Below are 16,860 nucleotides of genomic sequence, written 5' to 3'. Positions count from 1 at the left end.
AACTTGTTTACTTTGATTATAATGTCTGAATACAATTGAATGAATATTACATTCATGCTTGAGTTTGTAAGCTGTGCTATAATGCAGCTCAAACATGAAATTTTGTCTCATAATCTGAAGATTTCAGGAGACGGTCTGAATAGTTTGCATAGACGATCAACTGAGTTGGATATTATTTTAGTTAGTCAAACATAACAAATATAAACTACATATTTGAATAAATGAATAAGTTCCTTCCGTCTTTTTAAACTGTAGTGACACTTTCTCATTTACTGTTAACTAGAGACTGACCCAGCATGGTCAATTATGACTCCGCGCATATTTATGGTTCCCTGTTCTGCAGTGAACCATGGTGATCAGATTTCCTGCTGTAGAGACCTCAGATCTGAGTCTTTTTGCACAAACTCTTTGAAATTTTCCACATTTCCAAACCAGATTTTTGAAACTGAAGCAGCCAAATAACAAAGGATGAAAAGCACCCTGAGTGTGAGGACTTTAGTGCAATCACATTATTCAGTTTATCTCAAGTTTGGTGCTCAAATCAGACCAGCATACTGTCTATCTATAATTCACTCAAACATCGAGTTAAAAAAAACTGTTTAAAAATGTTTAAAATGAAAAATTATACGATTCTGTTCACATTTTTATACCCAAATTCAAGCCAGCACAATAGACTCCTCGGAGAAGTCAGAAATTATCTGAGCATAGGATTTAACCACTAAAACTAATTTTTCTGATCAGGAATGCAAGAAAATAACTGAAATTTGGCATCCTTACAAATGTTTTATTAGGTGTTGTAAAAGAACACATTTTAAAATTAATGAAGAAAAAAATATTTTTAGTGTTACAATATTATTATTAAACAGCCTGCGTATACTGGTGGATTACTTATTAGAAAAACATAAAAATGATTTTGGTAAATACCAATACTGTTCATTTATGCCAGCTGTGGCATAAACCTTACCCAGGCTGGTGGTTTAATGAACATTGTTAAGCACTGAACTGCAAGTTTTTATGTCTTTATTTCAAAGACAAACATTTGCATGCTTTTTAAAACCGCTTAATTAATTAATAATATTAAAACATCTATAATGTCTGCCACAGATAAGCATATATAGGTATGAGAAACAAAAACAGGCCATTCAGGTTTCAAAGGATGACATTTAAAATACATTGTTTTGGAAAATTACACCAAAATGTTTTGAAGTGAGACCTGTCTGATTAGAAACCAGATTTGCAATAAAATGTATTATTTAGGAAGTATAATTTGTTATTTTTTATTTGGGATTTTTATTTCATTTTGACTTTTTATTTTTAAATTCAGTTTGGTTTCAGTTATTTTCCAGAGTGCTTATTTATTTATTTATTTTGCTTCAATTTAGTTTTTAATTGCTTGAAAATCTTTTGTTTTAGTCTTTCTAATTATGATTGTATGAAGCAATGACTGTTTTCTAGTCATTGGTATGAAGGGCATAGAGAGGCATGCCCTTTTGAAAGCAGCTGACTGACAGTCTCAAAAACATTACCCTCAATACCAAGTGTAATAAAACTGTGATAAAACGAATAAATGCTAAATCATAAGGATATCTATATTATTATTTTATTTTTAGTGCGTTTGAAATCTATCTATCTATCTATCTATCTATCTATCTATCTATCTATCTATCTATCTATCTATACATATATACATATATATAGATATTACATTTAGTTTTAGCAGTTTAGTTTTACTTAACTATCATAACCTTAGTAACCACTGATTTTCTTTTTAATGATAAAGCGCTGCTAGGTTTCCCCGGTAGACCCGATGATGGAGATGGAGTTTCCAGTACGCCTGCGGTTCCGGGTCCAGGTGGTTCCGATGTTGCGTCCCGCCTGCGGTGCTGGGTCCCGCCGGCGGAGGGCACACCGCTCCGGCCGCGTGTCCTGTGCGAGGCGGAAGGAGCGGCGCGCAGTGCGGCAGCAGCGTCTGGAGGCTCGGCGTGTGCGCGCTGGTTGAACGCGGAGGGAGCAGTAGGTGATGCGCAGCCACGGAGCCGGAAAGCAGACTGTTCATCAGCGAGAACCTTCTTGTGTGTGTGGAGCTGAGCAGCCCGCGGTGAGCAGGTAATAATCCGAGCTCTGTGCTCGTTAAAGGCGGCGCAAAGAGACTCTCAGTGGCTTCATTCACTCTGCGTTAGCCAACCAGTCAGCCAGCTAGCCTCCGCGCTAATGAAGCTAATGCGGCTAGCGGCGTATAGCAGCATTTACACGCTTTCTTTATTTCTGCCGGTGAGTTAAAGCACAGATTAGTGTCCACACAGGGAAGACTCAGTTAAACACCAAAGCAGCCCGTAAAAAAAGAGACCGCCTGAGGCTAACTCGACATTAAGCCTCACCTATCGCGGCCAGGTGAGCCTCCCTTTCGTATCACTTCCTGAATTCTTGAGTACTGGAGATGGGTGATTTACATAGCAGGTGACTTAGTTGCACAATGCTTTTGAATGTATCTCAGTACAACACCCAGAAACCCTTCAGGTTTTACCGAGAGTCACTCGGATGTGCGTGAATGGGAGCAGACTGTAGGTAGGAAGGACAGCAGGTAGATGGATTCCTCCAACTCCTCAGGTGATGCTTTTCCAGGGTGTAGAGTGGACTGTGGTCACGGTAGGTTCCTGCTGGGGTGCTGACGTTAAACACTGGTCTTTATGAGTCTCTCACTCCAGCCTGTGGTCTGTTCTTCTGCTGTCAGGTGTTTGGGTCGGACAGAACTGCACCTTACCGGGTCAGCACCTGCGCTGTCAGCTGGTAAATGTGACAGACCGCATCAACACATCCAGCCTCACTATGGCTCAAGACAGGGGCAAATATGACTTCTACATTGGCTTGGCGCTGGCTGTCAGCTCCAGCATCTTCATCGGAGGCAGTTTTATCCTGAAGAAGAAAGGACTTCTGAGGTTGGCGAGGAAGGGGTCCACACGGGCAGGTAGGGGTGCTTTTTTCTGAGCATCGATGCTGGTTACCCCAATCCTTGAGGGGACCCACACTTCAGTCTTCTTTTTCTGTTTGTTTGCTTGTCTGTTCCCCCCTCACAGGCACTCCCTGTGAGGGGTGTTTCCACACATGCTTATCCATTGTGACATTTCAGGCTTGTCAGGTTCTCCTCACCTGTGCAGGGTGTGTTTAAGTGTGTGTCTGCATGTTGTTTGTGTGCATGAGTCATGAACACTCTTAAATCCTAGCAATCATTAACTCCAGCGCTCTGCTCGACCTTCAGTTCACGTCCATCGCCTGACCTGCAGTCAAAGCGAGGAGTTGCATAATTCAGGTTTTGCTTACATGCAAGTGACATTGAAATGAGGAATCACGTGGAAATGAAAACATTTCTTTTGCTTTTCAGGGCAGGGAGGTCATGCGTATCTGAAAGAGTGGCTGTGGTGGGCAGGTTTACTATCAAGTAAGTGATAACGCTGTGGCTCAAAATGAAATGAGATCATTCAGATGCAGGTGTAGCAGACATTCTCCAGAGTTGGTGCATAACATATTTGCATATGTTGAGGTCACATGTGGTTTCAGGAGCTGGTATTTGTCTTTGTGGATGCACCACCTGGGCTCATGCTGATTGCTGATGCTGTTTGAAGGAGACCTGCTGCTGTTGTTATTTTGACACATTCAGGACTTCTTTTGCGTCTCCTTCACTTTTGTTATCGTTACAGAAAAGCTCAGAATTGGTCTTTGGCAGATTGAACTGAAGAAAACCTGCCCAGATTTATTCTTTCTTACTTATTTAATTCCATTCTCTTGAATGACAATTCAAATTCAAGGAAGAACTTTTTTTTTTAATATTAGATATTTAAGTTCTCCAAGGACTGATTAACCATGTTAAGTAATCACGATCTCAGTCTTACACTTGATTTTAAAGCAAACCTTGTTTTTTTTCTCTCTCTTGTCATCCTTTTCCAGTGGTGGATGTTCATATTAAACATGTCCAAAGTTTCTAATGATGAGCTCAGTGTATTTACAATAATCCTTCAAAGCTCAGACTGCTCCAAACACTCAGTTTATCACAGATTTGTTTCCTACTCTGGGATCAGAAAGTCTCCTTAAAGGGGCTGAAACGGCTTATTTCAGGCAGTCGATGAAGTCTGACTACACAAGTGAGATAAATTAGGATTATTTTGAACTGTGAATCATGCAGGGCTACTCTAGGAAAGTCCAAAAATAAAAACAAGGACCTGGGAATGAACGAAAGTGTTTGGTAATAACAAATGAGCTAAATGTAATCTCATTGTTGAATCAGATGGTATATTGGTGCATGTATTTCATTATTACAGATGTAATAATCCAGCTTCATCTCGCTAGCTTTAAGATATTTTGTCACTGTCCCATTGTCAAACCTTTCTTTCTCTACTACCTCTGTTGCAAAATGCCCTAAACCTCAGATAGTATTACAGTGTTTGCATGTCTCTGTCACAGGACAGTTCTACTTTCCTTCATGTGTGGAAATAACTGTCTGTTAACCTTTTGCAGTGGGGGCTGGGGAAGCGGCCAACTTCGCCGCGTACGCCTTTGCTCCTGCAACGCTAGTCACACCGCTGGGAGCCCTGAGCGTGCTCGTCAGGTACTGATGAGTGCATGTGTCTCATCCACCTCAATGTTTTGATTGTGTAAGAGTGTGTGTGACCTGAAATGAATTTATTTATTTATTTATTTTTGGTCGCAGCGCCGTGCTGTCGTCATACTTCCTGACGGAACGGTTAAACCTGCACGGGAAGCTTGGCTGTCTGCTCAGTATCCTGGGCTCCACCACCATGGTCATTCACGCGCCGAAGGAAGAGGAGATCAGCAGCCTCGAGGAGATGGCGGCCAAGCTGGTTGACCCAGGTACAGAAAAAAATTCTTCTCTGTAGATCGTGTCTACAGATATTTCCTCCAAATATTCATCTTTGCTTCACAAAACATGATCATGCCTTACATGCAAAAGGTCTCAGGTTCGATTCCTGAAGGCAGCACAAACCCAGCTTCAGGGGATCACAAGCCACTATACTCCCAACACCGGTCCCGGGCGCTAACAGAGATCTGCAGATTTTCACTGATCAATACAATGTACAAAAAAAAAAACAAAAACGCAAGTTGATCTTTCAGGAAACTTGTTATCCTATTTTGCATCGTTCTTCTGTTTCACTGAGGAAACTGGCTCCAGGCAATCAGGTGGAAGAAATGTTCAGTTTCTTTGTTTACCAGCAGCAGGTTTCAGTGAACCACACCCTCTGAACAACTAAAGCGTGTATTTTCACTTTTGTGAAAGCGCATTCAGCAGATGCTACAGTGGGGCAAAAAAGTATTTAGTCAGCCACCGATTGTGCAAGTTCCCCCACCTAAAATGATGACAGAGGTCAGTAATTTGCACCAGAGGTACACTTCAACTGTGAGAGACAGAATGTGAAAAAAAAAATCCATGAATCCACATGGTAGGATTTGTAAAGAATTTATTCGTAAATCAGGGTGGAAAATAAGTATTTGGTCAATAACAAAAATACAACTCAATACTTTGTAACATAACCTTTGTTGGCAATAACAGAGGTCAAACGTTTACTATACGCCGAGCAACACGGACTTTCAACTCCCGCCACAGATTTTCTATGGGGTTGAGGTCTGGAGACTGGCTAGGCCACTCCAGGACTTTCAAATGCTTCTTACGGAGCCACTCCTTTGTTGCCCGGGCGGTGTGTTTTGGATCATTGTCATGTTGGAAGATCCAGCCTCGTTTCATCTTCAAAGTTCTCACTGATGGAAGGAGGTTTTGGCTCAAAATCTCACGATACATGGCCCCATTCATTCTGTCCTTAACACGGATCAGTCGTCCTGTCCTCTTGGCAGAAAAACAGCCCCATAGCATGATGTTTCCACCCCCATGCTTCACAGTAGGTATGGTGTTCTTGGGATGCAACTCAGTATTCTTCTTCCTCCAAACACGACGAGTTGAGTTTATACCAAAAAGTTCTACTTTGGTTTCATCTGACCACATGACATTCTCCCAATCCTCTGCTGTATCATCCATGTGCTCTCTGGCAAACTTCAGACGGGCCTGGACATGCACTGGCTTCAGCAGCGGAACACGTCTGGCACTGCGGGATTTGATTCCCTGCCGTTGTAGTGTGTTACTGATGGTGACCTTTGTTACTTTGGTCCCAGCTCTCTGCAGGTCATTCACCAGGTCCCCCCGTGTGGTTCTGGGATCTTTGCTCACCGTTCTCATGATCATTTTGACCCCACGGGATGAGATCTTGCGTGGAGCCCCAGATCGAGGGAGATTATCAGTGGTCTTGTATGTCTTCCATTTTCTGATGATTGCTCCCACAGCTGATTTTTTTTCACACCAAGCTGCTTGCCTATTGTAGATTCACTCTTCCCAGTCTGGTGCAGGTCTACAATACTTTTCCTGGTGTCCTTCGAAAGCTCTTTGGTCTTGGCCATGGCGGAGTTTGGAGTCTGACTGTTTGAGGCTGTGGACAGGTGTCTTTTATACAGATGATGAGTTCAAACAGGTGCCATTCATACAGGTAACGAGTGGGGGACAGAAAAGCTTCTTACAGAAGACGTTACAGGTCTGTGAGAGCCAGAGATTTTCCTTGTTTGAGGTGACCAAATACTTATTTTCCACCCTGATTTACGAATAAATTCTTTACAAATCCTACCATGTGGATTCATGGATTTTTTTTTCACATTCTGTCTCTCACAGTTGAAGTCTACCTCTGGTGCAAATTACTGACCTCTGTCATCATTTTAAGTGGGGGAACTTGCACAATCGGTGGCTGACTAAATACTTTTTTGCCCCACTGTATATTTGGAATATTTTCATTTCCATCAGACAGGAAATGGAAGCTGGAATTTACCTGCGATAACTCAGGAATTGTTTGAGTCACTTTCTGTTGTTGTAACACAAAGTTCACATCTGAAGCAAAAAAGTATTTAGTATCCACTGTTAGTTTCATTGTTAGCATTACTCTTTCTGATTATTTGAATGTGGAGAATATTTGGTCAGGAGCAAGATCCAATCTTTATAATACAAATCTAACACTTCCTGACTTAAGAGTCATGTGAGAATAACAGGTCATGGAAAAACTTTAAAATAACTGAAACAATAATGTAATCTCTTTCTTTCAGCTGGTTAAGATGTTTCTTTCTGCGAGTAGTTTTAGTTATCTAACTACTCTCATATGAACAAATGTGTTAATATGCAAAATATGAGGGAAATAAATCTGTTTCTATGGTTTTGAAAAGCTAAACTTGTGTCATTCTGCTTCAGTCGATTTGTTTTAGCTCAAAGACGATGTGAAAAAAACCTCACAAAACAGACTCCTGCTCTCTGGAAGTAAAAAAAAAAAAAAGATTTGTGTGTCACACGTTAAAGTTGGAAGGGCTACATTAATTTTAACTGTTAAACGTTTGTATGTTCTCCCTGTGTGTGCGTGGGTTCTCTCTGGGTACTCGGTGGGGTTGGGTTAATGATTCTAAATTGCCCATATGTGTGAATGTGAGTGTAAATTGTTGTCTCTCCATTAGTCCAGTGACAGAGTGGCAACCCGGAATTAGATAAGATTGGATTTATTGAAGTGAAGGATGCTGAGAATAGTGATGGTTTGCAGATGCTTATTTTCTTGAAATGCTCCCCGTCCCACCTCTTCTCCTTTTCTTTCTCAGGGTTCCTTGTCTTTGCCACCCTCGTCATCATCGTTGCACTCATCTTCATATTTGTTGTGGGTCCCCGCCACGGCCAGACCAACATCCTAGTCTACATCACCATCTGCTCGGTAATCGGAGCACTCTCTGTGTCCTGTGTGAAAGGACTGGGCATCGCCATCAAGGAAGCGATCGCCGGGACGAGCGTGGTGAAAAACCCGCTGGCGTGGATCCTGCTCCTGGGTCTAGTGGGCTGTGTGAGCACGCAAATCAACTACCTGAACAAAGCTCTGGACATTTTCAACACCTCCCTGGTAACGCCAATCTACTACGTGTTCTTCACCACGTCCGTGCTCACCTGCTCTGCCATCCTCTTCAAAGAGTGGGAGCACATGGGAGCGGACGATGTCATCGGTACACTCAGTGGCTTCCTCACAATCATCGTGGGCATCTTCCTGCTCCACGCCTTTAAAGACGTTAGCGTGAGCCTGGCCACGCTCGCGGTGTCCATGCGGAAGGAAGAACGAGCGTTTCCCACAGCCAACGGCATAGCATCTCACACCGCCTACGAACTGCTGGACGAGAAGTCGGCCGGAGACTTGGAGGAGCGAGACACGGCTTCGCATTTCGACAGCGTCTCCAGAAGGAATGGCACGATGACGTCCTTGCTGGATCACTAAGGACCTCCCTATTCCAGAAGACTCGGCCGCGGCTCTGATGTAGACGTGGAGCGCGAGAATGAGACAATCAGCGATCTGGGGCGTAAACAGACCAGTGGATTGTAGTTAATGTTTTAATTTGCCTTACTTTTCTTGGAATATGGCTCATATTCATCTCTAGTTAAACTTAATTTCATTCCTGTGTAGCGCTGTAAATAAGTTTTATAAAAAGGTTTTATGGACATGCACCGACTTCCTTTCTATGAATCAGATGAAGTTTTAATATATATATATATAAATATATATATACTTTATGAAGTCCTGCTGACAATGACTACATTTGATAGGACGTTCTATGATTTGAGTTGTTGTCATACTTGAAGGTAACGGCAGTTAATGTTGGGAGTTCTGAACTTTTTCTTTGCAGTTTTTACATTAAAAGCTTGACACAAACCAACATTTGTTACATATTTATTGAATTAAATGATTAAAACATAAGGCACAGTGAATAAATGCTGAACATGAGCTTGAGCTCTGTTACTTCAGTTCCACTTAAAATGTTTAGCATGCAAGTTGAACAGTGTAGAAAATATAAATTTACCATCACCCACACTTAAAATAGATTAATGCTCACCCTCAAACACCCGCCACCGCAAACCCTTAAATACATCAGATAAAAACTACTTCCTCTCTCTGATCTACTTCTGTCTGCAAGTATAAAACAAAGAATATCCAAAAAGGGGAAATATTCTTTTCTGATAAGGCACAAATGAATACAAAAAAGAAAAAGTGGCCCAACTTCTGACACATGATGGTCCTCAGACCTAAAGGGCGATATTTGTGGTGATGCGGACAGTGTTTGAAACTTCACGCTGGTCCACAGTGTCGACGGCCGCCTCAGCTGCTGGCGAGCGACTGGTGTATCGGAGGCTGGAAGCATCGCACGTGCTCGACCGGCATGTTCTCGCCGTCGCCAGACTTCATGTACTTGTTCAGGATGGCGAAGATCTCGTTGTTGAGGACTTGGAATCTACGGATTCTGTCCACCATCTTCTTTAGAGGCTGAAAGGGAGACAAACACGGGAATGAGCTCAGAACAGGTCCCACTTAATCACATTGCTGCTTTTATGTCAGATCCTATTTCACTGGTGAACGTTTATTTTAAACGTGGCCACAGTTTCTAATAGCACATAAAGCCAACAGCTCAGACTGTGCTAAACGCTCAGTGTTACACAGTTTTTCCAACTCTCCATTCTGAGGTCACAGAGAGAGCAGGGTGTATTTATAGTACCGTAGGTCAGCCCTGAAGTTGACAACACAATAATTCCCAACATTATTTTTCTTAACCCCCCCTACGGGCTTTTGGATCATCACAGGAAATAACAGTTTGTGATACGTTTTAGCCAGATAACTTTTCTCTGCAGTTTCTCAAGAGTATTTGCATCAGTTGCATAAAAAAAACAAAAAACAAAACTGAACTTCAGACATAAACATTGCAGTCGTGGTGGCCATCAATGCCTCTGAGCTTGTGCATTTGGTGGGTTGGAGTTTGCCTGACATCTTCTGCAGTCTCATTTAGTGGCTTGTTGTAGAACATGAGGATGTTCTGAATGAGCAACTTCAGGAAAAAATGCCAACTCTTTCTTGGGCTTTAGGATTTATTTCTGTGGAACTACAGAAAAGCCCCGCTGACCTGCTGTTTAAACCTTCTGTTTATCTGGGACAGCCAATTATAAAAAGCTCCCATAAAGGGGGAGGAGCTATAAGAGCCTGTTTGATATTTGGTGTTTCCAAATGGCAGTGGAAGAACAGGAAATTGTATGCAATTGTGTATAAAACAGCTTATTATGAACTTTAACAGTGTTTCAGTTCAATCTGAGGATCCAGCTGGGAGATGTGAGCTGAGCACCAAGAAAACGGGACAGTTAGCCAGGCTCATTTCAAGGTTAAATCCAGCTCCCGGCAGTTCTAAAACAAACTCATCTGCTTAATCCACACAAATGCTGAAGAGTGTAACATCGCGGAGGGTTACCTGCAGCGACTATCTGACGACTTCAGAACCTCATTCTGTGTTTTCATGTGCAGCCACGCTGATTAGCTTTCTCCCCCCCCCATGTACTCAGTGAAACCTGTGGGTTTGGTTCTCAGTGACCTACTTATCTGCCCATGAATGCATCACAATGTTGCTGGGTCAGTGTTGCCAACGCACAATACTCAACAAAGAGTTCATCAACAATCACGGAAAACAAAACGCAACAAAAATTCCTGAGAGGCAGGTAAGCTCCTAGCAAACAGAACCATCACGCCCATTTCTCTTTCATCGTCCTGCACTTCACTCCCAACTGATTCAAAACTCTTTCATAGTCCGTGAGGGAAAACCCCCCCCCCAAAAAAACAAAAAACAGTCCATTTATGATTCAGTGGGTCACCCTGAAGCCTTTTGTGCTCTTTGCTACATTCTGAGGGGATACACTCAGTAACAGATTTCAACATAAATTATTCAAGTATTTTTTTTTGACAGAAATCCGAGTTCTGATTTCAACTTCCCTGCGCTGCCTCCGCAAGGACCAGAGTGCTGCAAAACTGAAGAAAATGAACACCTGAAGCCGCTCTTGTGATCGCCAACACGCTTGTGCTCATGAAGCAGAAGGACGGACGTCTGCAGATTCACGCTGAGCTGTATTTAGCTTTCTGTTAGCAGTGAAATTCATAATTCATAATTTTGGACTCAAAGCAGAAACACAGCATTAGAAAACAAAAACAACAGTTCAGTGTGGTTTGCTCTCAGTAATGTACGAAGTTATTTTAACTGTTGAAGTCTCACACCTGAGACGGATCTTGTTTAGTGACTTTAAACGCTGCGACGTTATTGGCTGCTCCACGACAAAAATTAGAGGTGGAGGATCTGAAACTCATCAAGCTCATCTTTCATGCTTCATTACCAGTTCTTACTGTGGTTTTTTACAAAGTATTTATAGAAAAGTATCACTTATTTACAGAGGTTAAAAAAGGAATATAGCTTTTTAAATCTGAGTCTCATATGATCTGGTGTGACTGAAGCCAGATTACATCATTATCAACACCCTAAAGGCTACAAAATGACAACAAACAGAAGTCATGTGAACCTAAACTCACCTTGATAAATTCCATACGGGTCATAATCTTTATTAACTTTGCACGTCACGTCACGCAGGGCGCCATCAGCAGATTTTATTATCTAATGTTCAGAGTTCAGCCGTGCGTTTAACAGCCTGTTGTTGAGGTTTCAAATCATATCAGCAGGTTATGGCATGAAGCAGAAAAGTCAATCACATTTTCTTGATGTGTGTCAAAAATAATAATTAAAAATGAATAAAAAAATCTAACTGAATTGAAGACATACGCAGGTCTTTACTTATATTCTTGGTACATTTGCTATTTGAGATGGTGTGCTCATTATTTTGGATGCAGTAACTGGTGGAGATGCTCGGGGACGTCAGGTGAGGGAAGATGCGTTAAATCTGCACCTTATGTATGCTGTATTTAACAGCCGTGCTCATGTCTTTCAAACTCACCACGCTCTTGATGATCTCATCCTTCCCGTCGTGCTTCTGCACCTTGAGGAGGTGGTAGCTGAAGTCAAGGATGTCAAAGCGTCTCTGCTGTCCCAGCAGGGCGATGATCATGCAGCCTGCCCAGTGGAGGCCGTCTCCAAAGCACTGCCTGGAGGACAGGAAGAGGGTGTGTCAGTAAATATTAGGTGAGAGGAAGCGTGTGCGTGTTTGTGTTCGGCCACACTCACTCCACTGTGAACTCGTGGGCTCCCACAGGAATGCAGTACACAAACTGCATGGCGCTCCAGAGGCGGTGGAACTCCACACACTCGTCCACGTGCATCACGCCGTTGCTGGGCAACGGCCCACGCCACACAGGGTCCTCCAGGAAGCCTCGCACACGTGTGAGGATAACCTCAAACATGGACAGACCGCAACACAGGCGCTCTTTGGTCAATAGGTCGCCCTCACGAGCGATGGCTATTTGCTGAAAGAGAAGTAAAAGCATTCAAAAGATCGTCTACCGGTCAGCATCCTCCATAAGTGTCACATGACACAGGAGCAACTGTAGCTTATCTCTGTCTTAATGGTGTGTTCAGAGGGAAACAAAATAAGTTGGTTTATTGCCTGATGTCATCCTCAGGATAAAGTCCACACGATGAAACACATTTATATGGCAGCAAATTTGTTCATGAAGTCCTCCTGGAGAATTTATTTAAGTTCTGAAGATGTTTTAACTCCAGCTCTCAGCTGTACTGAGAAGAAAGTTTCCTCATTGGTTGTTAGAGACAAACATCAGCTGGTTTTGAATTGGCCCTGAAACACTCCAGCATTTGTATTTACATAACTAACCCGAGGGAAAGTGAACACACCATCCGACGGCTCTTACCTGTGGTGTGCCGAGGCGTTCTATCAGGGGAACCATATGCAGCGCCGTGTATTTGGCCTCCAAGCGCTTCATCTTGGCGTCGAGGCGCTCCCCCTCTACACAGACAGACAAAGAAATGCATGAAGTTTAAGTTGAGGATTGTCAACCAGTGGAAATTTGTTCTTAAGAAAGAGGTTTAAAAAAATAAAAAAATAAAAGCTTACAAGAAATAGAAAATTCAGACTAAGAAAGGAAAAAAGTGAAAATGTGCTCAAACGCAGTCCGACAGAGTTGTTACTTGTATAACAAAAAAAAATTAAATAAAACAAAAACTTCTCACAATCAGCTGTTTTGTTTCTACATTAACTTTAGTAAATTTAATGAAGCCTGCCAGAATTTGACCTTCATATTAAGATTTTTCCAGATTACCAGGTCCTGGAAATACACAGGTTGTGTAACGGAGCTTTATGACACCAGCAAGAAAGGCAAAAAAAAAAAAAGAAAAAGAAAAAGAAAAAGTGTGATCAACATCAAGTGGAAAGTAAATGCACAAACCGCACCTTCGTGCATGGGCTTACTCATACTGAACATTTAAAATAAAACATTAATGGAAAAATATTATCACACAGATGGAACCACAGTTAGAAGATGAGCTTTTTATGAGCAACCACCGATGATTCATCAGAAACGGATCAAACATCCAGGGTACCCTGTGGCCGTTTATGCTCCTCTACGTCACAGACGTTAAACTGCTACAGCTTATTCAAACTACGATTTACAGAGAAAAACAAAATCGCGCCGAGCAAAAATCGGATTTTGTCATCGATTTTGACACGAGTTGGGTATAAAATTTATTTGGTTGCAGTTCATGTAAACAGACAGTAAATGTGTTTTTCAGCTCTTAAAATTTCTTCTGGATATTTCTGAATTATGAGGGTTTAAAAAGATGTTGGAAAAAGAAAATTAAGAATGTGCCAAATTTCTATTAAGCCCCAATGCAAGTCTGGAAATATTCAGAGAATGAAGGTAAAATTTTGCTTGCCTGGAATAAGCTAAAGTTATTGTAAACATCAAAAGAAAAAAAAAATTGAGATGAGAGGCACAGATCGAGTTTGTTATTAATAGAAAATCAAACGCACACATGATGGCTACAGCATCCAGTTTGGGTTTATAAAATTTTAAATTTATGGGATTTTAATATTTAAAAACAATCATAAAAATTAGCAATATTTTCAGCCAGAACAAGATGCAACCTCTACAATGTTCTGCAACCCATGAAAACATATCAGTAAACCACAGTATGGCACGCTGGTGTCTCTGACACACACACACACACACACACACACACACACACACACACACACACACACACACACGCATGCACACCTGCTGCAGATAATGCTGCGCTGGAATAACTGACTCTCTGTAATCCCGGCTGAAAACCGTACCCAACAAAAGCACTCTTGACTCCCGCTGAACTAATGTTTGCTAGAACACAGCACCCAGCTGTTTTCAAAATTGTTAAGCTTTTCCTAAAACAATACTTTAATGATGGAAAACAACTGAGTGCTGCATCTCAGCATCTCACCCTTGAGCGACGGGAAAAACCAAGGAGGAAATTTACATGGAAAGGTTTCGTTTTTTCAGCTGGTTAATGAGTCTCATTGTTAGTCAACTTTGGAACCAAAAGATGAGATCATGAATACACGCAGATGAAATGAGCCTCTATTTAAACAAACTTGTCTTTGGTTAGAGAAAAAAAAAAAAGGTGGGGGTTCATACAAATAAAATAAGCCTTATCCAGAACAAGCTCAGTGCAGCTGCTCCTTCATGTCAAAGCAGACAGACATCGAGAGGATTCTGGTATCTGATCAGGATCCTTCCATCCAAAGGTAGAAAACCCAAAAGGAAGCACAAGAGATCATAAATCTCATGTGGCCAGGAAACACTTCAAGTTCCTCCAGGACGATTTGAAAAATGAGGCAAATCTGGATAAATCCTGCTGCCAGAATGATCTGAGCGGAGCAATAACAGCAGAGCATGGACGGACAAACGGATAAAAGGGTCAATGTGATGAAGTCCTTGTGACCCTTTTTAGATTACTTAAGCAGGATGCAATGAGCTTAAGGTCGCATGAAGGGAAATTAAAGAGTTTTGTGATTTCGGGTTATGGTTAAATCGCTGGGAGTCACCCTGGCACCACCAGAATCCGCCTTTTATTCAACAGCGAGCAGAGATTTCAGACGCTTGAATCATTGTTTTGGACCCAGAGCAGATAAAGCACGGAGACAGTTTATTGATTACACTGTATGAACTGCGCAGAGCAAAGAGCACAAAGTTATCAATAGGAACCCATCTGCCTGTTGACTTTGCCTAGAAATTTGTCCATAAAGTTATAAACAAGTCCAACCCTGCCCAGGAACAACTGTGACTTGTGCAGGGACTACAAAATATTACACATTCTTACTTTGTTTATTAAATTTAGGCCGCTTATTCAAGTGGACGTTTTAGAGATCTGGGATGTTAATACATGTGTCTGAACTGGAAAAGTTTTTGGGTCCCTCCTGCTGTTTTGACTGTGCAAATAAAATTGACTTTTCCTCTCAGTATTTACCTTTGACATGGACTCTGGGAAGAATGTTCTGGAAAGGTGCAGCATGCAGCAAATCACAAACTTCTTCCTGTGACTGGAGGGAAAACAGCAAAACTTTAGAATAGGAGGCGACTGCATGAGGAAAAAAAATAATGAAAACATCTGCGGAGCATCTTAAAGTCGCCAGAGGCTCCCGATGACCCCGCGACCCGTACCAGGCTCTGCTCACTCAGCATACAGAACAGGATGGCGTTGCCCACCTCCCTCAGGTTCTGGAAACACACAGTCTTGAGCTCAGCGTACTCAACGATGTCCTTCAGCTGGTGGTGGAAGAACTCCAGGATACCTGAATGGAATTACACTGCAGTTATCACATATCTGCTACAGATAACAGCACTCAAAAGTAGATTACAGCAGGTATGCAGCGCTCCCTGATAAGCACATGAAGGGCAGGTTTTGTGGGCTCATGTTTGTTCTGTTGCTGCTCCCTCAGTGGAGTAAAGAAAGTCAAGATAAAGGTCTCTGTACTGAAACGTGTCCACCGCAACTCTTTGATTACTTTTTTTGTGCCTCCTCTTCCTGGTGAACGTCCACTGATACTTCCTTTCCCATTAAGGAAAACCTTTACGCCAATCAGTGTTTTGCCTACATGTCAGACTAGGTGCTTCTGGATCATTGCTGGATACACGTAGATGTGACGCAAATCTTTTGACTGAACAAGGTCATCTAACAAAAGGAAATGTGACCAGTTTTTCTCCTCACATTTGAAAGCTTTGATTAAAATGTTAAATACGACTCATTTCCAGCAGTTTGCTTCATTTGAATGAAGCGTTCGCTCCTGACTCACAGCTTCAGATTTTACTCCGACTTGTTCTGCAGATTCAGTCTGTGCGGCTAAGACCCTGACACGACTGACAGAGCAAATCCACTGTGCTCAGAGGTTTTGCCTTTTCTACCAGTTAAAATGAAAGTCAATAAAATGCAGTTTGAACGCTAACACACAAAACAAGCAAAATCCAGCACTGAGACCAAAAAGCACCAGATGTCTCCACGCAGTGGCTTATATTCACATGTATGGGTGTTCTTTGACTCGTATCAAATATCACTGTTATCTTTTTCTACATGTGCAGTATCTGCTGAGTTTTTTTTACTGCTTGTATCAGACCCAGACATTGTGTATCAGCTGGCTACACTTTGACATACCCGGGGAACCGTACTCGTAGCGTGGAAGTCTGCAAATCTTGGGCATCACCTCCATCAGGGTCTTCACATACTGCATTATGGTGCCCTGAAGCTGTAGAAACAGAGAGCTTAACTCCACTTAAAGGGAAGTGAACTCACAAAGAATGAAGCACAGTAGCATCATGAAATCATAGCTCCTGCACATCATTACACACTCACCAGGCTTTTGACAACCTTCAGCAGCTCCTCCATCACCACAGCAATGCCCTGGTAGCCCAGCAGTCTGCACATCACCTTAATGTGTGGGGGGCCCAGAAAGTTTCTATAGGAGCCAAAAGTGCTGCTATAGGCCAGGTTCAGGGT

The 16,860-nt window shown here is 42.2% G+C and overlaps 2 protein-coding genes across 4 annotated transcripts in view; one reads left to right on the top strand and one right to left on the bottom strand.

The window, feature by feature from the left end:
* The first annotated feature begins 1,882 nt into the window (after window positions 1-1,882).
* Window positions 1,883-8,778, top strand: nipa2 (NIPA magnesium transporter 2). 2 transcript variants are annotated; one of them, XM_004552787.4, is made up of 6 exons: window positions 1,883-2,106; window positions 2,732-2,965; window positions 3,380-3,436; window positions 4,510-4,600; window positions 4,703-4,863; window positions 7,684-8,778. In XM_004552787.4, the coding sequence occupies exons 2-6, from the start codon at window positions 2,827-2,829 to the stop codon at window positions 8,340-8,342; spliced, it is 1,107 nt and encodes a 368-aa protein (XP_004552844.1). In that variant the 5' UTR covers window positions 1,883-2,106; window positions 2,732-2,826; the 3' UTR covers window positions 8,343-8,778. The 2 variants fall into 2 exon arrangements, with proteins under 2 accessions (XP_004552844.1, XP_004552843.1); XM_004552786.5 differs by lacking the exon at window positions 1,883-2,106 and adding an exon at window positions 2,471-2,646.
* The window catches only part of cyfip1 (cytoplasmic FMR1 interacting protein 1), a 40,467-nt gene continuing 32,383 nt past the window's right edge, over window positions 8,777-16,860 (bottom strand). For both annotated transcript variants that reach the window (XM_004552795.6, XM_004552796.6), the window contains exons 24-31: window positions 16,717-16,860; window positions 16,519-16,609; window positions 15,531-15,661; window positions 15,337-15,409; window positions 12,744-12,838; window positions 12,103-12,341; window positions 11,876-12,023; window positions 8,777-9,383 (exon numbers count right to left, since the gene is read on the bottom strand). In XM_004552795.6, coding sequence (XP_004552852.1) covers window positions 9,219-9,383; window positions 11,876-12,023; window positions 12,103-12,341; window positions 12,744-12,838; window positions 15,337-15,409; window positions 15,531-15,661; window positions 16,519-16,609; window positions 16,717-16,860 — 1,086 coding nt within the window. In that variant the 3' untranslated portion in view covers window positions 8,777-9,218. The remainder of the gene's footprint in view (window positions 9,384-11,875; window positions 12,024-12,102; window positions 12,342-12,743; window positions 12,839-15,336; window positions 15,410-15,530; window positions 15,662-16,518; window positions 16,610-16,716) is intronic.

The sequence above is a fragment of the Maylandia zebra genome, linkage group LG23 (genome assembly GCF_041146795.1).
Source record: "Maylandia zebra isolate NMK-2024a linkage group LG23, Mzebra_GT3a, whole genome shotgun sequence".
Classification (NCBI taxonomy): Eukaryota; Metazoa; Chordata; class Actinopteri; order Cichliformes; family Cichlidae; genus Maylandia; species Maylandia zebra.
This window is presented reverse-complemented; position numbering and strand designations above follow the sequence as displayed.